Here is a 24,419-nt window from a genome sequence, read left to right as displayed (position 1 = left end):
AAAAAAAACACCCTGGACAAATCTGCCAACTGTCATGGTACTCAAACAAACTTTGGCCAGTGTTTATATTCACCCCAAGAGGTGCAATTTACTTTTAATTTAAAAGTAACCCTGAGAGAAACTGTGGTCTGCCTATGATGATCAGAGATGTATATTCGGGTAGAGTATGTCATAATGGGATGTCTTGTACAACAAGTGCAGGGAGGGGTTTGCCCCTTCTGGAATGGTATGGTGAGTGAGACGTCCATCACCTTCCTCCATGGACACAATGTGAATGCTTATCCCCAGGGCTTCAGACAAGGCCGTGATCTCAACATGGTCACACTCCATTGCCATAGCCTCCACTTCCTAACAGTTAAAAAAAAAAAAAAAGTCATCACCAGAAAAGAAAATCCAGTATTTATGTGAGTATAAGTATGTGACCAATTAAAAACATAAGCACATGTCAGATTCAAACAATGACTGTTTTAAAATAATGACATACATATCAGAATTTCAGAGCTACTTAAATGCGATTACGGAAATTGTTATTCAATTGTTATCCACTAGAGGGGAGTATATGTTTGTTTACAGCAACTTGGCTTCAGTCACCATTCATAACACTGACCTGCGTGCAGTACTCCTTCAGACTAGGTGCCTCTACGAAGTGTTGGAAGAAGTCAGAGTGGTTCTGTAGGTAGGCCGACGTGAGGAGCCTTAGGTACTGTACCGTACTGTTAGAGGCATGCTGCTCATTGAAGAGCTCTAACAGGGTGGTGCCCTGGTCATCTGCTTCGCAGCGCTCCACAACACTGACAAACTGCAATGACACATTTTTGTTTCTGAATTGGCAGAAAGATGAAGCTCAGTTGTCACATCCTGTCATTAGGGTCTTATATTGTACTTTTTCTAGAGTTTTCACATTTTTTTGCTGTGCCTGCAAACATGCTGAAAAGGAATTGTCAGGATATGGACACTACTACCATTAAAGCTTGGCATCAAAATTATGATCAGAAGCGCATAAGGGTAGAGCAGTACACTTACTGTGTTAAGTATGTCTTTGAATGAGCTCTCATTGAAACCTGCAGTCAGGAGGTCTTTACTAGTCTGCATGAGTTTATCCTTGAAACTGAAAGAGAATATGCTCAACAATCAGGTGTTCTAAGCAAAAGTGTTGATTAGTAACTGTGATATGAAAATATTAAGCCATTAACAAACAAAAAGGGGCTTACTTCTGCATATCTCTCACATTTTGTAACAGTGACTCCAGATGTCCAAAGATTAAGGCTCTGTAAAAGCAGTTGCCGTCTCCTTTGATTCTTCTAATGAATGCATACTGCTTACAAATGTCCTTTCAAAGACAACAGCATGTTTAGAGGCAAGAAAAAACACCCTAAGACAAAAGGATAAGGAATTCACAATATAGCTTATCATAGTTAAATATGTCGACGTCATTCTCTGTACATTGGTTTGAGTAAGATGTGTAAGATTTACCACTATCTTTTGTCCATTGATAACCACTTCATATTAGTCCTTTTCAATAAGTCATTGAATGTGTCGGTGGACCTGACTTCCTTGAAATTACATCAGTGTTCTGTGCTTTGAGTTACAGTAATACAATTCAAATATTCTACCTGGGTCTTCTCGTCTTCAGGGTGCTCTTGTGTTAGAGTGGAGGTTTCCACTTTTTTAGAAACAAGTTCCGGCGCATCTGTCTAAAAAAATGGACAGTCATAAATGTAATGGGACTTTCGTGGCACAGTTGAAAAAAAGTCCAAAAGAGCGTCGAGAACTTAATTTTAGAACTTTTAGTTAATATAGCTTTCTATAGCCATTACAATGACCCAGTCCATTACAATGTTGTACAAAATAAGTGACAAATGATTTTACCATCTTAAAAGCGTTTGAAACATATTCAGACGATTGTAGAATCTTTCAGCGCTGCACTCCGTGACTACGCAGGCCTTGACGTATTGAAGCTACACAAAGCTATACGGCTGAACCGAAACAACATTCTCAACCAATTTTAGCTTTCAAAAGCTCCTAGTAGCGAGCATTCCTGTATGAGGACAAATGACTTCCGTGATCATGACAAGCCATAAAACATGTTAACTGCTGACTACTAGCGCATCAGGCACATTGAACAACACACCGCCTGGACAAGCGAATTCAGAGTTCATTTCTGACTTAAAAATTAGCATCAGTTTTTACTTTAACAGTCATAGAACATCACATGAAATTAGACAAAATATTAAGCCATTTAACGCATCTTCAGTTATCTTAAGTTTAGACCCCAGTTGTAAGTTATATCACACTTAAATAACGGGCTCAAAACAGCAGTCATAAGAAATTTCATATTCTTGATATGAATCCAGATGCAGCATGTAAAAATAACCACAACCAGAAATGGTATTTTTCATTCTTTTTAATAACAAACAAATCAAGTTATAAATCTTATCTTATAACTGATGCCACAATTTCATAGTACAAACATACACATATAGCAATATGAAATGTAAAGAGGACACCATCTCTGAAACGAGATGTAGTGAAACAGGCAGGTAAATGTCAGAACCACGATCACTAAGTACTACTGTGTGCATGATTCCGATGCAATACCTCACGTATGACATACTTGTCCTTTCAAAGAGGACCTACTCGAAACCAAAGGCTTCTGACCAAAGCCCTGTGCCTGTGCTATGTTCACATCTTCAGTATTGATCCACTGAAGAGGCCACTCTTGCTGCTGGTCTTGCTGGTGCTTTTCAGCAGTGCTTTACTGCTGTTCTTCAGTGCAGATCCTTTCTCCCTGGTGCCTGACAGCTCGGTGGAGCTGGCCACAGCTGAGCCACAATCCATCAGACGCATCGCCCTTCTCTCCACATCTGCCTTCTCCAGAATAAATTCCTGTGGAAAAAATATTTTATATACTTATAAGTTGGTGTAGGTGTAGGTGTTGGTGTATTGTAAATAATATTAGCCTTTCTCACTCATACATTAATGATATGCTTTCATCAGCAACAGCTGTGTTTTAGAGTGGCTCAAATGGTTAGCTCAAGATCACAAGATACCTAATTCAGCATTTCAGACAGATGATTATCTCAGTGCTCTTTTCCTGTGACAATATGCCCTGTGCTGCCCTTCATTACAGAAACAGCTTATCAGATTTGTTGCTCTTTTTTAGTCTCTCTCTCTCTCTCTCTCTTTCTCTCTCTCAAGAGTCAGTGTCCTATAGCTTGACTTATGCATCTTGTGATCTTTGGATATCTATCTGATAATATCAAAATCATGAGATAATTGTCTTGTAATCCTGTCATAACAGAGCCCATAAATATTATTTTGTGATGCCCTCAACAAGCTAACACAGTATTCTGCATGTTAGGTTTCTACCTTTATCATGTCCATCATTGGTAAAACAGACATGTCGTCCAATGGTCCATAATGTGGTAAATGACATTGCTCGCCCAGGTTCTTAACAGCTATCAGCAGGCTCCCAGTCTCCTCAATCTACAAGAAAACCATATGCACATATATGTTTATATTATGGTATGTAGTGCGAACCAGTTACATATTGCTCTAGCTATGCATTATTGTCAGCAGTTTTGGAGAAGCTTTAGGAGTAAGAATGATTTTCCCTGATTTTCAGAATTTGCAACTCTATACATTTAAACAGGTGTTTTGACAATACAAGGAGTGTATCAGCCCTTGTTGAATTCTCCTGTATTTAAGACTCCAGTGACTGCTGTGATTTTTTTTCTTATGTGGCTTTACAACAACTTTGTGCATATTCATCCAAGCATATAACATGATGTATGCACAAACCTCGTCCCTAGATTGTCCTTGGTGCATCTGTAGGTTCATCTCCAGCTGTTTATTCCTCTCCTTGGTTCTGTCCCATTGGGTCTGCAGTTCAGACAGTTTCCTGTTGGTCATCTGCACCAGATCACCAAACAAGTGGATTCGATCACAGCTGAGGTTATTCAAGTTTACTCACCAGCTTGACACAGCCACGCATCTCTAGGGCATCAATAACACATATAGATTACTACATAATATGTTGTTTTACAGAATAATTGTGCCCATATATACAATATTCATCCCATTGAACAACATACAGTATGCTGTGCTTCTTAATGGAACATAACGTTTTGTGGGTTTTTCAACAAAATGTAATATCATAGTGACAACTGAGATACCTGTAACATATCTTAAGGAAACTGTAATTCAATTTCACTTTATGTAAACACATAGTTTAGGAAATATCTTTTCATTGAACCCGGTGGCTGATGATACTAAATTACATTTCACTGTACTGCTATATCTTGAATTTGTCGTAATGAAATTCCAGCTGGTATCCCTGAGGGGTTACAACTCCACCCTGCCATGAAAATATCTCAGTATTTATTCTTTTGATGTTAGCACCAAAGCTCACTGGGATTCTGCATATGACTGTTTAGTTTTGCGAATATTTCCGAAGGGGTTACTGAAGCAGACACTTTCATCACGCTCTCTACTACCACACAGGACAACAGCTTGGGGGTCTAGTGTGAGGAGTGTGACAAGACAGTGGCAACATTCTCAAAGCAGTTTGCCAGTAAGGCTGCCCACAGCTGTGAGCGTTTGTGGTGTGTCTCACTAGCTTGTTGGTGTCGTGCTCCTGCTTCAGGTTCTCCAGGCTACGCTGGCTGAGCTCCAGGTCCTCCACCAGGCTGCCCAGCCGCTCCACCAGCTCCTGGTGAGTGATGGCCAAGGTTTCATGGCGGCGGATGATGGGCATGACCAGCGAGTCCGCCCCATACTCCAAGTAATCTGCGCACAGTGAAGGGGACCAGGTCACTGCTTTGTGTGGTGTAGTGGTGTAGAGCAAGGCTTGTAACCTTAAAGCTGCTGTTTCTATTCCCTGCTGATGCACTGCTGTTGTACCCTTGAGCAAGGTACTTAACCTAGCATTGTCTCATTAAATATCCAGCTGTATAAATGGATAAATATAAGAATTATCACCTCTGCATGTCACTCTGGATAAGAGTATCTGCTGAGCAGCTAAATGTATATTCAAACCTACTGCATACATTCTCATTCCACCATTCAATTGCCTTTGCTCTGTTTCATCTTTCTGTGAATAGCAGTCAGTCTGAACTCAGCTGATTCATGTTCACTATTTATAATAAATGTTTGTGCTCTATTTATGGCTGTATTTTTTATGTTTGTATTTCATTTACTCTAGCTGCCAAAATGCCAGTATGACTATGCTAATTGACACCTTTGAGTTTATGGAAACTTACTTTCTGGAAGTAGATCTAAAATCTTGAGCAGATAGTCTTCATAAATTTTATATTTGGTGACCCTCTCCTTTAAGTAATGCTGCCTGTTGAGAAAAAGAAATATTGCAAACACTTATCACACCAAAATGACAAAATTACACATTTATGGAGAAAGAGAGTACAATCTACAAATATCATTTGACTAGTCTAATATAGTTTACTCTTCTGTTGTTATGATCTATCAATACATTCAGGTCTGCACACCATGGAAGAGAGTAATGTGGAATATCCAGTATGCCAAGTTACTGACTGCATGCTGGTCACATGATACAGTTCTGTGGCTACCAAAGGCATATGATGGAACTTTACACAGTATCATAGATATTAGTCTACACATGTAAAATAAGGAAAAACTACATTATGTGCATAGTATCTGCCCTCTATGCTCTTTGCTTACCTGGCCTGCAGTTTCTCCAGCTGCTGTAGAAGCTCCTCTCTCTCCCTCTGCTTTAGCTCATTCTGTTTCCTCTCCATCACGTACTTTCTTTGGGCCCGACGCCGCTTCGCCTCATTGTCCTGGACAAACTTTTCAAACTTCACCGCTCTCTCTTTGTTCTGAAAAGGCACAGATGTTTCCAACTTGAAGAGTAAACCACTTCTGCAAGGCATGTGTAGGAAGATGCAATTCTATTACCACAACGTCCATAAAGGCCCTTTGCTTATATCTAAAGACTTTATATTGTAGAGTAGTAAATGTCTGTCAGCACTCAAACCATGGGGTCATTGTACATACTTCTATGCTCGAGAGATGGTTTACTGCCCAATGCTGAGTAGGTATACCTTGTCTTGAAGAATGGCACAAACGCTGTTACAAATCCTACCTGTCCAGGTGAACCCCTGGAGTTAAAGAGGTCTGTAGCAGCATTGCGACTGGGACGTGAATCACTCCCATGCAGGAGACCAGAGCCCTGCACAGCTCTAGCTGGTGTGTTTCCAGAGCACGGACTCACCGCCTGCTGCTTGAGCTCGAACTCAGCCCTCCGCTGCCCAAGGGCCTGAATGCGATCTTTGAACTCCTGCCGCTTGAGGGCCAGCTCCCTGTCTGCCTCATCCACCTCCACCTGCTTCTTCAGCACCAGGGTCCTCTGCAGTGTGTTCACCCCTGTCTCCAGTATTCTCCCAGTGGCCTGCACACACATAACCAGCATGGCAGGACCTACAATATGTTTACAGAGCTCACAGGAATATTTGCAATGAGGTGTGCTGGAGTGGGGACTACATCAACAGGAGTCCAGGATGGAGAAGAAATAATTTAAAGAAAGAAGTCCTCACATTTCAGTGCAGTGATGCTTAACTATTCTTTTAATAAAAAAGACTCTCATGCCTTTTAAGTTGTGTATCACTTTAACATCTCTTCCTTTGTAGAACAATAGACATACATCCCTTACCTCAGTAATGATGGGGATATGGTTAACATTCTCAACTTCCTCCTCTCTGTGTAAGGAAGAAAGACGTTATGTATTTAAGGAGAGTGGATTTCATATGTAGTCTAATATTCCTGAACAGCTGGTGTAATGAAAAGCATATAGCAAAGTATCCTTTGTTTCAAAAGGCTTGCATGCACTTAGTTATATTATACCAGCAAAAGGGCAATCTGCTTAGACAAACTCAGTATGCACTCATAAACGCTCCTCGGACATATTAAGATTTGTAAACAATGTAAAGCTAAACTATGGCCAAATGGTATTTTGCACCCTACGCAAGACATGAGCATGTACTCACAAATCTAAAAGTACATTCACAAGTTAATAATCTAGACCTCACTCAAAAATATTATAGACATGTTTAAAAGGAACGTACCTGGCGTCCTCTAACTGCGTCACAAAGATATTTTTCATTCTGTTTTCAACCTGGAGCTTCATACGTGGGTCATCTGTACTTATTTGGGGTAGAGACACGGTTTCCATTTTCGATGTGTTTGCGACTTCCTTTGAATAAGTGCGGGGTACGACACTCTAATTGCTTAAATCGATTCTTCTAAATGTTTTTATTATTACTGTATTACAGTCGCTTTGCTCTTTTTGTTAACTGCAGACATTTACACGAACAAGAGACGGATACGGGTCTTTCCAGGTTGTGTGTTGCGCTAGTGTTACATGTTGCCGAGAAACCAGAAGAGACACGGAAGGTATGCATGAGGATCGTTTCTCTGTAGTCATAGCAACTGCCCGGGAGGCGTTCTATTTCATAGGCGGGAAGCAATGCAGAGTACTTAAAATGCCCACAAAAAAGGCATAGATGTGCAAGCGTTGATAATTTGTTTAGACTGGAATTTCACAATGCGTTACAACAGCAGTCTTATATGCAAAGCAAGTGCATAACTAGATACTGGCGTGATAAAATACCTAAAGCTCATCTCCCACAATATGCATATCCAAGATGAAAAAACATGACATATTTCTTTCACTTCACGATGCAAGCTGAGAACCATTACGGAATATAACTTTTGTTTTAAAGGAAACTACAATTTTAACATTCACAGAGGTCAAGACGGTCTTTCTCTTACCATTTTTTGTTTTTGAATTATAAAAATGTCGCCCCCCCTTCAGAAAGGGAGCAATAGTAGTAGCATCTACAGCAATGAAAAAGAAGGACACTTTGTTTGCTTTGAATTTCCTCTTCCTTTCAGTTCAGTTTTAATACATTATATCAGATAACCCTATGTGTACTCACCACTAAGCATTTAGAATTAGGCCATGTAATATATGCGGTAGGCATGTTATGATGCTCTTTTGCTGGTAGCATATGTTTTAAATTAAAGGTACAACAGGTGTAGGATCCAGATGTCTGGACCCTCACAAAGTGTGGCCACAATATTTGTGTGTTTATATTAGGCTACATCGTAATCCAAAGGAAGAAAATGAATTTGCAACTACCTGTCATTTTTGTGATGGAGGAGAATCATGTCCATGTTTAAGCATTCCCTGATGTTTTCTTTTGCTCTGTCACGTAAAAAAAAAAAAAAAAAAAAAAACATGATGACTGTACTTTGGAATTTAGAAAACTTTACCTGCTGTGGTAATGTGGAGTTTTCATGACCTTGCCACCCTACTGCATAGCAGTCATACCTGAAGTTAGATGTCTGGGCAGATACATGGGGAAAAGTCTGATTTTCCACATTATGTGCAATCTGTTAAGAAAAAAACCTTTTAAGAAATGACCCCTGAAGTGATTCATGTATTTTTCAAGGAGTGTCATGCAATGCAAAAATTAAAATGGTCTTCCTGTGGACGTTGTGCACTTTTGGCAAAGAGAGAGCCAAGCTGGAATCTGGAACTGCTCCAGCTGCTTAAAATACTCCCCAGCAATACTACAGCTGAATATTTGACTGCTTTTCTGAATGATTATTTTTAAATGTTATGAAATTTAGGTTTCAGTAATGAAGTTGTTGTCACTTACAAATGTAGTCTTTTGTTTTTCTATGAATGTGTGGTGTCAGTAGCTCAATGGGCTTCCCCTTATGAAAGCATAGGATCCCTGAAAGTCCTAGTGCACTCCAGTCCATGTCCTCAGATGAACTTGAGTTGTTGACCATATTAGCATGGGTCAGTTTTTAGGCTGAACCAGGGTGAAATACCCCTTGGGAGAAATGCAGACATTGTGGAATTAATTTAAATTGCAATCCCATTTCTGAGTCCACAAATCTATTGTGGGATACTGGTAGTTTAATTATTGTAACCTTGCAGCAGATTACCACCACTGTGTGAGGTCCTGTGTTTACCTTTTGTGCACTTGCTTGCTTTTGATGAATTAACAGGAATTTCCCCTGTGGCTAAAATTCCTCTTGTTTCTTCAGGTCATTTATGATGAGAGTAACCCTACCACATACCTGTGGGCTGTGTCATGCCAGCAGAGCATCAGAGGACCAATCTAGTTAACTGTTTCATTCTCTCTGCCTGCATGACAGAAGACACTGATAAACAGTTCAAACAGGGTGGACGATCTCAAAATGGTGTGGCAGCAAAGCAATCAAAGATGACTTCCTTAACATGGACTGTTCTTTGCTTCGGTTTCTCCTTTTTCCATAACGTAATTCATATGTAATGAGGTCTTCATTTTCAAATATATTGTAACTAACCTCCGGAGCGAGGGTTTAAACATATAACCTGTGGTCTGACGACACATGATGGGAAGACAAGGATGAGAAAAGATCAGCAAAGTGTCAACTGACTGTAGCCTAAGATACAGATCAGCTAAGTGAGCATTAGTGTATTCTCGCTGGTGATAAACAACAAAGATCATAGAGCCAGACACATGAGGCTTCCCACACCATTACCAGCTCACAGCCCTACGCCTTCCTGTGTGTGTGCTTGACAGTTCTGTGTCACCTCTCCTTTAGTTTGAACAGCTATTTTAATCACCTTATCCATATTCTTATGCAGTTTATTTATTTTACATTTGTATGAAGTTCGTATTTGCATCGTTATCGTCTTCTGTTACAAAATTAGTTTATTTTCCTCGCCAGCTACTCGGACAAAGGTGAAAACATACACATCTCATGTGAGCCGTCCAGAAATAGACACAGACATCCCTGGCCCGAGTGTCTTGTTGCAGAGAAAGATCTCCCCTCCCCGGCAGATAATTATGTTACCCAAGCCTGCGCTTAAAATACTGTTACTCGTATCCTGAAACTAACAACTGAAGAAAGAGGTATGTAAGGATTCCAGACGTTTTCAGTTGTTTTTCTCCTTTCCCCTAAATTAAAATACTTTCGTAGAGTTTTGCATGCAGTATTGACTGTTTCATTTGTTTCTCTAATGACCACACCAACTGTCACAAGACGATATGATATGAATAAATGTTGTTTAAATGTAAATACGGGAACGCACACAAAAATGAGCAGATGGGCCAGTGGGTAGACTTAGTTTTATCACAGATGGCTCTGAATTTTTCTTTTAGATTTTCATTATGTGTAGCCAGCCTTTTTAACCTTTTTTTATTGTACAATGTAAGTCCAAAAACATTTACGTGTATGCTTCGTCCATTCACAAAGAAACACTAACATTACCATTCTCTGGGGGGGGGGGGGGGGACATGAACGACAGGGACGGACCTTCGTAGTCGAATGAGATAATGAACTGTATAATACTTCGAGAAAGGAAGCCCTGGTTGATCGCAGTGAAGTTTCAATTACTTCCATTCACGTTTTAGTAGTACGCACTAGTCCTTTCATTCATGGCTCTACATTTCAACTGACCTCTTCACGCTAAGCACAATACACGGACGTATATACAGTACAAACTACAGAAAAGAACATGCAAAGACGCGGTAAATCAAACAATTCTATGTGGAATGTTTCGTTCTATGTATGTGCATAACAAGTCTGCCTCCTTAGCCTACGTAATGTCTTTTCTTCACAGCTTTGTCCTAGTTAGAATATGTAGCTAAACACAATCCATAGCGGTAAAACAGTACAGACACCTCTTTAGCACATGGGGAGTGAATCAAAGGTTTCAGCAGTAATGCTTAAATGAAATGACTGAGGCAGTTGCAACTGGCACTGGTTGTATAAATATACATGCCAACCAGTGCTTAGGTAATGAAGAAGGCTAAAAAAAAGACTAAAAACTTTGTGGTGTCACTAACTTTATGTACGTTTGCACTGTAGCGTGTAAGGAATGTGCAAGTGAATCTTTAATATTCCAAAGCCGAAAAAAGGCATGTCAGTCATTGGAAAGGTAAATAACGGAAGTGTAGAACTGAAGAATGCCAGGGGAATGTAATACTTGCTAAGTATTTGTAAGCACAGCAGAACCCTGTCTTCCCAAACTGAATCCCAGTTTCTCACTTTACGTCTTATGTAACACTCTTAATTATCACAGAAAACACTGTACAAACAGTGTTTCTATTTGGCTACTGTCTAATGTTGTCCGCATTGTGTGGCAATACGTGATGGAACCAGCCAAGGAATTGTTGCAGAGAACTAAACACTAATGGTGTCTACCAAAAAAAGAGCTTTTAGCTCTTAAAAAAATAATAATAAACTCCTGGAATGTTGTGACATTTCAGCAATTTGTAGTTATTACCGCTGATGTCATGCCTTGGGCTCTTCTGAGTAATGGTATAAGGCAGATTTTATTTCTTGAGTGCACCAGATAATGTCATTTTTGCAGTATTAGGTACTGAGTAATGGTTAAAATAGATCAAATTCCAAGCAAATGTTGGACAGAGCCAAGTATATGCAGTGAACGTAACCTTAATATACTTAGTATGATGGACATCAAAACAAACACTAATCTGATTGTCATAGTGTTATTAAATATGTCTGTAACATAATACAATATGCATACATATATAATATGTATAATCCTGTCCCATGTAGTGTAGTTTGCATTTCCACAACAATATCAGCTTAGTGTTAGAATGCACTGAGAAACCTTCAGGTTGTGGTTGAATAACAATGTCTACTTCTATCTTTCATTTGTACCAAGTAAGACAGGACAGAAAGCGAACCTTCAGCAAGCATGCAGGCACAACTGGACAAGACAAATGGAACTGTAGAACTGTAGAGTGCCAGGGGAATGTAATACTTGCTAATTACCCCTGACCACTGGAGTAATACATCACTGACTGCAGGCCAGAGGATCCAGCACTGTGGCAGAGTCAGGGGGAGCCGACAGCAGAAAGTGAAACATGCCCTTAAAAGGCATCACCGCTGTTAGAGGTCCTCACAAACTGCTGCCTAGCTGTGCGGTTAACTGTACACATTCACATCTCTCCAGGAGTGCATGGTAATTGCTCTGCTTGCAGGATAGAGTTGAAAAGTGTGTGTATTCTGTATGCTCTTACGTGAGGTAGGTGTGTATGTTTTATAGGCAAAAAGCTGATACATCTCAGTTAGTACTACTGTCTTCAAAACCAAGAACCCAGGATTGCTTCACTTTCAGTCCTTGTAATAGGTACAACTCTGCCTGGTTCCAGTGATTTTCTATTCTGTATTGCTCTAAAGGAAGACATGGAGCGTTAAAGAGGGATTGCTTTCCACTTGCTGTCGCCTTTTTGGCAACTTGAGCCAACATGGCAGCCTCCAGTGTGTCTACACTTGGGTCAACAGGCTCTGTGCAGGGGTTCGAGGACTACAGCATCTACAGCAACCTATCGGATGATGAGCTGATTCAGCTGGCTATCGAGCGCAGCCTGGCTGATGCACATGCTGCCACCGGAAACTCCACTGGGACACCCACCAGCCAGAGTCCAAACCCTGCCCTCCGACGCCCCATTCCTCCTCATCCCCAGAACGTCCCCCCATCGGCCAACCCACCCAGGTGAGCCCTGATGACACCCACTGTGCACAGCATGTGAGTTCACCTAATACCTTTCTCTGAAGCCATCTTTGTACATCTGGTTGTAATGGTTGAGAAGGTTTTTTTCAATATCTATCTCTGTTTTCCTTAAGCTCATTTGATTGGACTCTCTTCTGTTGTGAGATACAGAGAAGTCTGACATGTCTTTTCCCCTCTTCCAAGTTGTATCTGAAATTGAATTTCATACATGTAAGAGGAATTGTTTTAATTATTTTTCTTTCCCTTTGTGTTTAGATAGGCTGAGAGCTCTAGGGTTTAGTCAATTTAAACCAGAGCTAAAAATAGCCACACTCCATTATCAATTTGAAGGACTTAGCATTGTTGGCACCTGACCAAGATCTGGGAAAGGAACTTATTCCAGGAAAACATCCTGGAACCACATGGAAACTGGCTGTGAGGGGTCACAGTTGATTTAACACTGGGGAGATGACAGGAACTCAGGCTCAGGGGAGGTTAATACAGCTTTTACTGTCAAGTGGCTAAATGAATGAACTAAATGGTATTTTAAACACCATCCATTTTGTGCAGGTTTCTGATGCCTGTTTTGACTGTCTGTTCCCAGTCTGTTTTTAGCATGGCCAAGTAACACTTGCCCTAATAACTGCGGTATTTGTTGTAGTTATCACCAGTCATATCAGATAAATGCCTCTTTGTGAGGAAGCAGGCACGCTGTCTCTTCACTTCTGACAGCAGACCACTGCTTAATTAACACACCAGCGTGACTTTAAACAAATGTAATATCTTACTCCTGTCTCAGATAAAGACGATAAAGGGTTAAGAGGGTGCAGCAGCTCAGACACAACAGGAGTCAAAGAAAAACATATGAAGCACGGCTGCAGAACTCGATAACAAAATATAATAACTTTACCCTGATTCACAAAAACCTGATCTCTCCAGAGCAGTTCACCTATTGTATGACAGGAGAGATTTCTTGACCAGCCCACCCTGTGTTTAGGATTCATGGTATGGCCTAAGAAAATCCAATTGGATCAAGGTGAGGCGTAATCAAGCACTGTTTTCCTAAAGAACATTCATATATAGATCCACACACTGTTGGATATACAGGCGCACCATTTTAAAACCAGAAGTGCCCAGCCATCCACTGTTGTGATGCTTTACTCTCTTTGCTGTTACAGCAGTTTGTGTGTAAGGCCCCATTCCACTTACACCTGTCTCATGGTGTCCTCTGCCTTTGTTGCTTTGAGAGAATAGCCTTTACTGTACTGTACTGTACTGTACTGAGATGTTCACATGCTGCCAATGGGGAGATAAAAACATAAAAGGAATATCACCTTCAGTATGTGTAAACTATTCCCCTGGCATGATTTATATATCTTGAAATGCTCCAAATATGCAAGACTAATAGCTATTCAGGTTGTTCGATTGTACCAACGTACTGTATTGTACCAATGTACCAATGTACTTCTTCTGAAAATTGTCTCAACTGAAAAAAACAGATAAAAGTGCATTTTATCTGGAAGTGTTCACTGTAATTTCCAGGTGGTAGCATGCTGTACATACAATACAAACCAGTAAGGCAGAATTCTCTTTAAAATTCATCTGAAAACCACAGAAACACAAAAAAACAACTTATCTGGATTGTCATGTTTCAGCTTGACAGTGCAGATTACATAATACTGTATTCAGAGTACTGATTCTGATCAGTATTGAACTGATCCCTATAAAGTACAAAAATGTCTTTTTGACACATGTCCAAAAAAGATGTTGACATTAAGCTGAATCACTCTAGCAAAAAAAAAAAAAAAACTATGATTGACATTTAGCAGACACTCTTACCCAGAGTAACTTCAGGGTGGTTAACGGCCCCTTGGCTTCGCCACGGGGCTGCATCACACCACCCTGTCGTGGTTTATTTCCACAGAACTGCACTGCCAGTCGTGGTTTATTCTTTACTTAGAAAGTGTCTGGTTATAGTTCCATGGTGTGAATAGTGTCAAAGAACGTTATCTGACATAGTTTGCTAGAGATTATCGGCTAATGATAGCTTTCTGAGCTAGTCTGCTTGCACCTAAGGAGCTAACTGATGCACTTTTAGTTAAAGTAGTCACAGTGTTTCTTATTGTGATAGAATTGGGCTGTATGGTATATTTACAGTACACTTATGGACAGTGAATTGAAGTATTGCAACAAACCCTGATTCATTGGAAATGTCTGTTTTTCCATAGATGGATATAGGATTTTTTTTTGTTTTTAAAAGAAAACAGCCAGGTTCAGGTGAGAGAGTAAGGTCAAAATGACGTTACCTCACTGCATTGCCCACAGCAACCCAATATTCAATAATGTTATAGATTGATATGGATCAATTTATACATTTTATTAGATTATAAATTCTTTGTTTGGTTGTTACGTTTGCCTTTTGGTTGACAGCACAAAGAGGGAGATAAGGAGAGAGAGAGCAGGATGCAGTCGGCATGAAGAAAGAAAGAGAGCAAGAAAAATATTTTGTGGTGTAAAACTCATGTTACTTACTAGTAATTCATTAAAAGTATTATTGTTGTAAATTAAAATATCATGTATGGAAAATATTAATGTATTAATTGTTGTCCAATGAAATGAGTGATTTAGCAGGGAGGTTGAACACTGCACTGTATGCATGTCACATTGTCATTAAGGGCTGAGCCCCCCTAAAGGTCTGATCCTAGAATCGCCCCTGATACTGATGAACAGTTTGGCGCTCATTTAACTGATCTGGACTTAAACATGCTAGCGTGACTGCTGCTATCTAGCGGGCTGCTGCATGCCTTGTGCATGGTCGAACTGTAGGTTGTACCGCCCGTTTATCAACTTTCTTCCCTTGTATGCTTTGAATGTGACTTAAAACTTGTTTTCGCATTGGCCTCGCTGTGTTTGAGCCTGGTTGTGTGCTTACCTCGATACAGGGCGCCTGCGTTAAAAGCTATTTTAATAATTAAATACTTTTAAGTGCGGTGAGCCGTCGTTGCACGCTTTCATCTGCCACGGGCAGTGGCCACGGGCCAAGTCAAAAGGCAACGATGTGTGAGAAGCTCCGATTCTAACGATGGGGAAATAAAAACGCATGCAAATAATACCACCCTGTGTGTCCGGTTTGGCTTGATTGCTCTAGAGCTATACAATTGTATTCTAGCCCTGGCCTTTTCTGTTGTATGTCTTCTTTTGTGTAATCGATACAGTTCGTCAAAATGATAGTGATAATTAGCGTTTTATCTGGAAGTGTTCAGTGATATTCCTGGGTACTGACCTGCTTTGCAAATGATAAAACCGGTCAAACGGCAAGTTTCAATTCACCTTAGAACCAGAAACATACAAAACATAGTGTGTTTCGGTTCGGCATTGCAAAGGCTGCAATCTACAGATTACGTACACGTCTTGCGGTGAAACGAATTTACAGCGCTCTCGCGTCTTAATACCATTAAGTAGTGTCTTTCCCTTGCTGGGGCTGATTGCCTTGACATATATGGTCATAGCCCGCAGGCACCACATGTCAATACAATCCGAAAATAATCGCTGAGGGCGCAGCTGGGTCCCCCTTGTCCTTCCCCAGCTGCTCTCATTCAAGGACTAGTCGTGTATGCTGCACGATCAGGGCAAATAGGCGCAACTAGAATGACACGATTTAGTTACACGGAATATCTCTCGCTGTTTCGCTCCAGCGGGACGTCCTATCCACCACAATGCAAGGATACTGATGGAGCAACGAGAAGCTACTCATTTGTCACCGGCTACGGAAAGCGATGCGTTGCGTGGCGGCGACGCGACGGCACCTTGTACGTCACCCCGGAGCCCGAAGAGTGAGTTCCTTTGTTTATCGCCTTATTATTACCTACTGTCCTAAGTTATGATCAACGTGTGGGGGTCATACTTTTATGTTTCAGAAAAACACACATAAGTATAGAAGCACAGCGTTATATTTTTCATTTGGATGCAGTGTCATAAAAACACGATATTAAAAAAGACTACGTATTAGATTTTTTGGTAAGACCAAGGCTGTATATACAAACTGCTGTAGGCGTTTTGGTTACTCCAGAAAAACTTAATAATAGGTCAGTGTAATAGCGTACTGTAAGTTATCAATGTACAAGCAGTTAACTTTTGTAAGAAATTTTCAGCAAAGAAATACTTCCTCCGGAATTTAGTGCGCAATACATGAATGTGGGAGATATACATTGTGCTGGTTATTTTGCACATATGAAAAAACATTGCAGTTTTTTTACATGACTTGTAATATTCAAAACCACGCATGCATGTAAAGGGTCTGTCTTTGCATGTGAAAATCCTGCATTAGATAAACAGATTAAGGATTTCGGTCTAAAGGAGTATGACACTGTGCTGTTTTGAATAAAGTAATTTTGCACAAACAATTCCCTTGACCCATCTGAGATGGAGAGAAAAACTGAAAACTGGTTTCCCTAATTTACATATTTTGTTTTAGGGATGTTGACCCTATAGTCGAGGCAATTAGGAATGCTGATGTGAAGACGGTGCGCGACCTTGCAAGATCTTCTGCAAAAAGCCTGAAGGTGGAAAACAAGGACGGCTGGATACCTTTGCATGAAGCAGCCTATTATGACCAAGCTGAATGTGTCAAAGTTCTTCTGGAAGGTGAGTGCACATCCAGCCCAGCGTAGCTTCACTGGTGTGTTTAGCATGGTACACAAATAAGTATATTTACATACTCTAATGTGGTGTATACCCAGGTATACCCTCTCTCAACACAGGGACAGTGGAATTTCAGTTTAGCAAAGAAAGTGTTGTTTACACAGTATATGTGCATATTCCTGTGTGTAAGATCTGCCTGTTCCCCCAGCCCAACCCGCTCTGATTGACAAACGCACCCTCAATGAGCAGACGGCTCTCCTCTTGGCAGTGGACCGGGAGAGCCTAGCCTGTGTACAGTGCCTTCTGGAGAGAGGAGCAGACCCTGAAATTGCCAACAAAAACAAAGAGACTCCCCTTTACAAAGGTGCCACTCCTGTGTGCATGAGCTCTGAAATTAGAAGCACTAATCTGAGGGTTGCTGCTGCTTGAGCAAGGCCTTTACTGTACTTGCATGGCTTCAGTAAAACTACATCTGTATAAATAAAGTGCAAGCAAAGGCTCAAAATTGGACGTGTCATCTGGGAAAAACAGGTAGAAATGTTTGAGGCTCACACTTGGTGAAAGCTTCCAGTGAATAAAAGGCATTTATGTAAAATGTAAAAATTTAAAATCTCAAAATCTCAAAATGTAAAAATTTAAAATCTCAAATCTGTGCATGCCTCTCTGTGTAACACCCCCTCCCCCCATCACAGCCTGTGAGAGGGAGAATGTGGAAATCATGGCACTCATTTTGAAGTTTGGCGCTGCGGTGAACCAGCGCTGCATCCAAGGCTGGACGGCCCTCCACGAGGCGGTGTGCCGCAACAACGTGGAGATGTGCAAGATGCTGATGCAGGCCGGGGCCAAAGTCAGCCCGCCGGACATGTACGGCATCACGCCCCTCTTTGTGGCTGCCCAGACTGGGCGGGTTGAAGCATTGTACTTCCTCATTGAAAATGGTAGGTTTGATAAGTGTAATAATCTCAGGCAGGGCAGAGGATCTTTAAACCAGATTTATATGAATTAGGGTGTCAAAATCTCATGAATTTCAGGAGACTGGGCCCAAGAAAACAGAAAGCACAAAATTTCCTTTGTGTCACAAGCCCAATCTTATATTTGTGTATTATTGAATAAAGAACTCTATCTAGCCTTCCAGGAGATATTTAGTGCACATACACTACAGTCTACTGTCAGTAATTAATTTAGGCCTTTGTCCTTAGCCGGACCCTCCTGAGGTCATGTTTTAGTTGTAGCCCTAAACAGCACAGCCCTGTTTAACAGATGGTCTCCTGACCTCCATGGCCTGCTAGACCCTATCTACACAAAGCAGTGGCTATGATATAACAGATGATGGGCGCCCATGTAAGTTTCTGTAATGACCGTTACTGTTTGCTGGTTCCAGGTGCAGATGTCAACAGCCAGGCGGCTGATGGGGCTACGGCCCTTTATGAGGCCAGTAAGAATGGCCACCAGGATGCGGTGGAGCTTCTGCTGTCTCATCACGCAGACGCCAACAAACCCTGCAAGACTGGACTCCTGCCCATTCACATAGCTGCTCAACGTGGAGAGGATGAGTAAGCAATATTAGGTTACTCTAATTGTATTTCTAAGGATAACTACAAAAACAGTATAGTACAATATAGAGTTTCTGCTGTTATCTGCAGCGGGCATGACAATCCAGTCTGTAGAGTTTGTTGGAGCCCTCTTAGACACCCTAACCCCATGTCCTCTTGTTTGTAGGATCGTGTCCATGCTGATGCCAGCCACCAGTAGGGCACAGGTGAGGCATAGTGGCATCAGCCCACTCCACTTGGCCGCCGAGGGCAACAAGGACGACGCCCTGGAGGTGCTGATCAAGGGGGGCTTCGATGTCAACACCAAGCTGTCTCACAACCGCTCTGCCATGTACGAGGACCACCGCAGCACGGCGCTTTACTTCACCGTCGCCAACAACAACATCGACGCTGCTGCCATGCTGCTGGAGGCCGGTGCCGACCCCAACCTGGACACCTTCAGCCCGCTGCTGGTGGCCGTGCGGCAGGGCTGCCTCAGCACCGCCGCCCTGCTGGTGGAGCACGGCGCCGACGTCAATGTGGCCATCCCCACCCACCCGGCCTCCTTCCCCGGAGCGGTCATGCTCTGCACCAGGTACCTGCACCTGCTCAAGTACCTGCTGGACAGCGGCTGCGACGCCCTGGCCTGCTTCCAGTGCCCGTACGGCAGCGGCCCACACCCGCCCATCCAGCCCCCCCAAAGCAGACATACCCGGGCCCACAGCCACACCAAAGAACCCACACAGGTAAGGGGACCCGGAGCTGTGTGGTGATGAGGAAGAATGGTGATCGTCACTGCCACGTATTCTTATTTCATTTTTAATCTTATCCCTCACTGCTAGTTCTGCGAGATGCTCTCCTGGCCTTCTGTAAGCAGCTGGGCAGGGCCCGTCATTGACCTGCTGTTGGACTACGTAGGAAATGTGAAGCTATGTGCCAGGCTCACAGAGCACCTGGACAGCTATGATGAATGGGCCGTCATCAAAGAGAAATCAAGTGAGTATGCTTGACTCAGGGCCATAGACACATACACATGTAATGGGACAGTAAATATTAAACTTCAACATCTTTCACATCACTAATACATACACCAAACAATACCAAATACAAGTAAGGAAGTGTAAAGAATGTTTTCTCTCTACTCTATAGTTCCCGTAGATTTTCCCATGTTACTTTGTGAAAGTTTTGTTCATGAGAAGTCCTCATTTCAAGTTCCATCTTGCCTGCTAGATATTTCTGTATGGGAACAGACCAGAGCATTATTAATTTGCTTAATAAACAAAACTTGCATAGCTTATAGGTTTTACATATTACCCATGTATTTTCCTGAGAAACCACTGAATCATCTCAGGTCAAGTACCTTAGTACTACAGTGGCATCCTCTCTTGGATTTAGACCTGCTTGGATTTATGCTGCTCACTTTCGCTTGTTAGACAGGGAGGTGTGAGGTGTCTGATTTAACATGGCTCCTCCCCTGCTTGTACTTTCAGTGCCACCTCGTCCTTTAATGCACCTCTGCAGGCAGGTGATTCGCAAACAGATGGGAGTACAAAGGCTGAAACGTCTGGACAACCTGCCGCTCCCAGGAAAACTAATCAATTACCTGAGCAATGATCGTTCCAAAGAGTGTTTGTGCTAGCACATATCAAATCAGGAAGAAGCAGTGGTTGTCCACTTAGGGAAGCAAGCTGAACATGTGAATGCCTGCTTACTCATGAACAAGTGATTACTTGTGAGATTGACCTCGCTGGAGACAACTCTTCTCAAGCTATGGTATGAGATTGACTTTAATGGTCCATACATGTTCAAGTAATGATAAATTCACAGTTTCTCTGACAATTTTCTCTAAGGTTTTGTATTTTTTGACCTTCAGCATGAGGAAGAATTGTATCAACTGCCAAGTATTAACAAGCAAGCAGTGACATGTATGAGTTAGTGGTTTTACTTTAAAAAAGACAAGTGATGCTTATCATTTATTTTGAAAGCTGAACTGCTCTGCACAAAACATTACAAGCTCAACTGAACGTGCTGGCCATACTGATCATTGTCTTTTTGAACCCCTTTGCCGCTTGTATTGATCTGAGCTGGGTGGAACAATATGAAAGTAGTTTCATAATGACTAATAGTAACTACGTGCCCTAGACAGGCGTGTGTAAGGAACAGACAATACACTTATATAGCTTATATATGTGGAAGATCACATGTTGGCGGGTACACTTAGGGACCTAGAAGACTACAAGTGTATCTAAAAAAGGTTTTGTCTTCTGTGGACTTACTGATGTGATATGGCCATTAGACAAACCTTATTTTTATTTAAGATTTTATTTGACATTTTTATTTCAGTTTTTTAATCTTTTTATTTATAAAATTTGTTAATGTACTGCCAGCCTAGAGCCTGAAGGTTTATTTCTGAGAGTGTGATGAGTATATTTACTTTAAACAGTATGTACAGTATCTTAATGGTCAAGAAATACTGACTGTACAGAATGACTAAGTTATGACTGAGCTATAAAGAAAAGTAATAAAGTAAGCTGTATTATGTCACATAAAGAATTAAAAGGTTGTGAGCTAAGATGTATATTTTATTTATGAATGCCACTGGATAATAAGTTTGATCAAATACATGTAGAATAACTACTCTGGGACACACAATTCAGTTTGTTTAAAATCTATTGTTTTAAAATGCTGTTTGTACACAATATTACAATTTGTCACATTTCCACAATGAAAGTGTGGATCAATTGATCAGTAAACCCCCACTTCAAAGTTGTTGTTTTTCTTCAGATGATGACAGTCATTACAGCATTGTGGTTAAGGCTGGAGACATATCTACCTCATTATCCTAATCTTTTCACTTCCAGCCAGGATGCAGTATTGGTTGATGAAAAAGAAATATTGGCTATGAATGAAGGTTGTATAAATGATGTTGTCGCAATAAGTGAAATATACAGTGTTGTGTTATAGTGCAGTAAAATTGCCATCAGCGATAAATGTTGTTCGTACCATAGATTGTTAACTTGTGTGTTTCCATGGTAGCTTTAGTGCTGGTACACTGCATGATTTTCTATAGACGTTTCTCTTCATTTTTTTGCTGTGCAATGAATGGATATATAGAGGTTTGCGGGGGAAATGAGATATAATCTCTTTCCATTATGCTGTTTTCATACTTCAGAATGCTTTTGTTCAAGTAACTGATATGACGCTATATGGTGTATTGTTTTTTAATTAATAAATGTACCAATAAGTTATTAATTGAACGTCTATGCCAGATCATTGAACTCCAATGACTGACACACCGCCATCATCCCCTCAACACACACACACACACACACACAAACAATTTTAGCAGAAAATGCATGAATACTAAAACAATCATAAAGCTCCCCTTACTTAATCTTAGATGTGTGAAAACTTCAAGTATTTACTGATTTATTTACTTCTTAATTTTGGCACTTCCATTATTTTGATGATTTTTATGTCTCTTATGTTACTAAAGCTTCAACATGATGATGAAGTACAAAATTTATTCTTTTAAACCAATTGATTTATTCTAATTTAATATGAAATTTTACAGTTAGTTTTCTAAATGTAGCAAGATATGTTACTCTAGATTCAGTTGTAACAGAAAAGGCAAATACCACAAAATTCACACTGAAGTCCTGAATATCTTAATGTTCAAAGCAGACATATTGCTCGCTTGTTTGGTGCTTGACGTAAGTGCTTCGGAAAGTTTATATTAAAAACTTAAATTTATGGTGGTAACGGAAATCAACTGTAAATGGGGGGAAGAAAATAAATAGGCTGCTCGGAAAGTTTGTGTAAACATACATCAAATAAAAATCTAACAATTATTTATACTGTACTTATTGCTCAATATATCTTACAGTGTTTTCACGCATTTGTTTATCTTTAAATAAATCCAAACACGCTGAAAATTGGAGATGGAATGGCTGGTTTTGTTGGGATGGGTTTCACCACAACATGCGTATGACCTTTCTGTATGTTTGTGATGTCCTGTGTCTCTGCATGGGCCACGGTGGCCTTCCCCCAAAGGCCCGCTTCGGTGAAGCCCGAAGGGGGGAGGACGACGTGGCTTTGGAAGACGTGGTGTCCATGGTACTGAAAAGGACAGCAGCCGCACAAATTCACATTTCCGCTAAAGTCCAGCATCAGCGGTTCCTTCTCTGGAGCAATCTGCTGAGAGGAAAGAGTCGAACTGGCTTTGGGCTCCCCGGAACATTTCTTTATTTTTTCATCCTCTGAACCCGAAGGCCCACCGATGCCAGAACCACCTTGGCTTTTTCTCCAAGTTACCTGCAAAGACTCGCGCTTGCTTTTGGAAGACCGGGGTTCTTCCCAGAAAGACGCGGGGAGCTGCCGTTTCCTCATCGGCACCTGGTCTTGTCTGTTGTAATCACTTTCCAGTTTGGGATTCGGACTGTTCTTAAGGCTCTCCTCGCCTCGCACGTCCGACCCAGTCTTTTCATGTACACGCGACAAGTGGAGGTTCCGATTCACCGACTCAAAAGCATACACGCCAGCCTTGTCCTCTAGGGCTTTAGCGATGCCTGACTCTGCCGCTCTGTATGAGTGGCACCGCGGCATCCTTGAGTATTTCTGAGAAAAACGTTTAAGCTGTTTCTGTAGATACTTTCTGTGGTCCACAGAGCGCCTGCACGGGGCTGACTTGTCCAGGGCAGCCTTTATATCGCTGGATGCCAAGTTTACAAAGTTTAATAAAGTTTTGACCTCGCTATCTGCGCTTGCCATCATAACATCCTGAGTCTGAAAATCCGTTCAATCCATACTTCCAGTACCTCCTGCTGAATTCATTATCTCCATAACCTAAAGAGACATGGAAAGGATGCTATATGATAACAATGAATATTATCCGCATTGCCATTGCAATCAGTCGCAATTCCAAACCACATGATACACATGATGGCTCGAGTTGTAAAATATCAGTTGTATCAATAAACCCAGACCTTTCGCTAATCATATTAGATTTCCGTCTATATTTATTCAATAGACAGTAAAATAGAACTTCCCCCTTTCCATGTCCCAACGTTAAAACTTACCGTCTTCTGGACAGAAAGTAGCCTATCCAAGTTACTGCCGCTCTTCCCAAAAATAGTTTTAGCACTTCAACAAGCTGAATGAATATAAACTGCGTGTAGTTATGGTGCTTTCTTCAGGCCAATCAGCAACCTCTTTCCGCACACAATACACCCCAATCAGGCACTGAGCTCCCCGGTATCGCATTCTTTGCCATCGCAAATTGTTGTCATGGAGACCCCCCAAGAAAAGCGCCTAATAGATGCAGTATTTCTTTGCAGCCATTCCTCTCTATTCTGCCCCTCACTCCTCGGACTCCTGATCCTCAGTCATGTTTTTTACCTCCAAGGTCTCTAAAACGTCTTCTACTGACGGTGTGCAAAGACTACTTAAATCTTTTATACTGGAATATAACTTAAGTCTGTCTGGGGGTTGGCAGCGGGCATGCTTCACCGCCGCGAGACAATACCAGCTTTTAGGGCTCAGCCCGGGCTACTTTTAACTGTTCTGATCTGGACTTCTTTTCCCCTTCTAAGACTGATGTCACAAGAAGTAGGATTTGGGGGGAAAAATCTAAAGAGATGTGCGCATATCCATGGAAAGGGGGCTTGAACGCTCAAGAATCTTGT

At 41.3% G+C, this 24,419-nt stretch overlaps 4 protein-coding genes across 4 annotated transcripts; 1 reads left to right on the top strand and 3 right to left on the bottom strand.

The window, feature by feature from the left end:
• Nucleotides 1-48: 48 nt before the first annotated feature.
• Nucleotides 49-2,102, bottom strand: LOC118787433 (ubiquitin thioesterase OTUB2-like). Its single transcript, XM_036542992.1, has 6 exons — nt 1,870-2,102; nt 1,614-1,694; nt 1,212-1,330; nt 1,024-1,108; nt 608-799; nt 49-348 (listed from the first exon to the last, which is right to left on the bottom strand). The coding sequence occupies exons 1-6, from the start codon at nt 1,870-1,872 to the stop codon at nt 142-144; spliced, it is 687 nt and encodes a 228-aa protein (XP_036398885.1). The 5' UTR covers nt 1,873-2,102; the 3' UTR covers nt 49-141.
• Nucleotides 2,103-2,675: 573 nt separating this feature from the next.
• Nucleotides 2,676-7,390, bottom strand: si:ch1073-416d2.4 (coiled-coil domain-containing protein 42 homolog). Its single transcript, XM_036543106.1, has 9 exons — nt 7,101-7,390; nt 6,689-6,734; nt 6,251-6,427; nt 5,698-5,855; nt 5,262-5,344; nt 4,616-4,788; nt 3,802-3,912; nt 3,370-3,486; nt 2,676-2,886 (listed from the first exon to the last, which is right to left on the bottom strand). The coding sequence occupies exons 1-9, from the start codon at nt 7,205-7,207 to the stop codon at nt 2,683-2,685; spliced, it is 1,176 nt and encodes a 391-aa protein (XP_036398999.1). The 5' UTR covers nt 7,208-7,390; the 3' UTR covers nt 2,676-2,682.
• A 4,927-nt stretch (nt 7,391-12,317) lies between these two features.
• On the top strand, nt 12,318-20,374 carry LOC118786954 (ankyrin repeat and SOCS box protein 2-like). Its single transcript, XM_036542313.1, has 9 exons — nt 12,318-12,565; nt 16,258-16,395; nt 17,037-17,206; nt 17,412-17,567; nt 17,896-18,141; nt 18,585-18,756; nt 18,923-19,481; nt 19,578-19,731; nt 20,226-20,374. Exons 1-9 carry the CDS (start codon nt 12,318-12,320, stop codon nt 20,372-20,374), a joined length of 1,992 nt encoding a protein of 663 aa, XP_036398206.1.
• A 2,123-nt stretch (nt 20,375-22,497) lies between these two features.
• On the bottom strand, nt 22,498-23,869 carry LOC118787513 (protein FAM181A-like). Its single transcript, XM_036543099.1, has 2 exons — nt 23,814-23,869; nt 22,498-23,580 (listed from the first exon to the last, which is right to left on the bottom strand). The coding sequence occupies exon 2, from the start codon at nt 23,506-23,508 to the stop codon at nt 22,645-22,647; it is 864 nt and encodes a 287-aa protein (XP_036398992.1). The 5' UTR covers nt 23,509-23,580; nt 23,814-23,869; the 3' UTR covers nt 22,498-22,644.
• Nucleotides 23,870-24,419: the final 550 nt, after the last annotated feature.

The sequence above is a fragment of the Megalops cyprinoides genome, chromosome 12 (assembly GCF_013368585.1).
Source record: "Megalops cyprinoides isolate fMegCyp1 chromosome 12, fMegCyp1.pri, whole genome shotgun sequence".
Classification (NCBI taxonomy): Eukaryota; Metazoa; Chordata; class Actinopteri; order Elopiformes; family Megalopidae; genus Megalops; species Megalops cyprinoides.
This window is presented reverse-complemented; position numbering and strand designations above follow the sequence as displayed.

Coding starts and splice junctions, on each gene's coding strand:
- LOC118787513 (XM_036543099.1), bottom strand. CDS start 23,508: ATGATGGCAAGCGCAGATAGCGAGGTCAAAACTTTATTAAACTTTGTA.
- LOC118787433 (XM_036542992.1), bottom strand. Junction 1,331..1,613: donor CTGAAGACGAGAAGACCCAG/GTAGAATATTTG, acceptor TGTCTTTGAAAG/GACATTTGTAAGCAGTATGC. Junction 1,109..1,211: donor AATGTGAGAGATATGCAGAA/GTAAGCCCCTTT, acceptor ATTCTCTTTCAG/TTTCAAGGATAAACTCATGC.
- si:ch1073-416d2.4 (XM_036543106.1), bottom strand. CDS start 7,207: ATGGAAACCGTGTCTCTACCCCAAATAAGTACAGATGACCCACGTATG. Junction 6,735..7,100: donor ACGCAGTTAGAGGACGCCAG/GTACGTTCCTTT, acceptor TTCCTTACACAG/AGAGGAGGAAGTTGAGAATG. Junction 2,887..3,369: donor CAATGATGGACATGATAAAG/GTAGAAACCTAA, acceptor TTTTTTCCACAG/GAATTTATTCTGGAGAAGGC.
- LOC118786954 (XM_036542313.1), top strand. CDS start 12,318: ATGGCAGCCTCCAGTGTGTCTACACTTGGGTCAACAGGCTCTGTGCAG. Junction 17,207..17,411: donor TGTCAAAGTTCTTCTGGAAG/GTGAGTGCACAT, acceptor CTGTTCCCCCAG/CCCAACCCGCTCTGATTGAC. Junction 18,757..18,922: donor GCTCAACGTGGAGAGGATGA/GTAAGCAATATT, acceptor TCTTGTTTGTAG/GATCGTGTCCATGCTGATGC.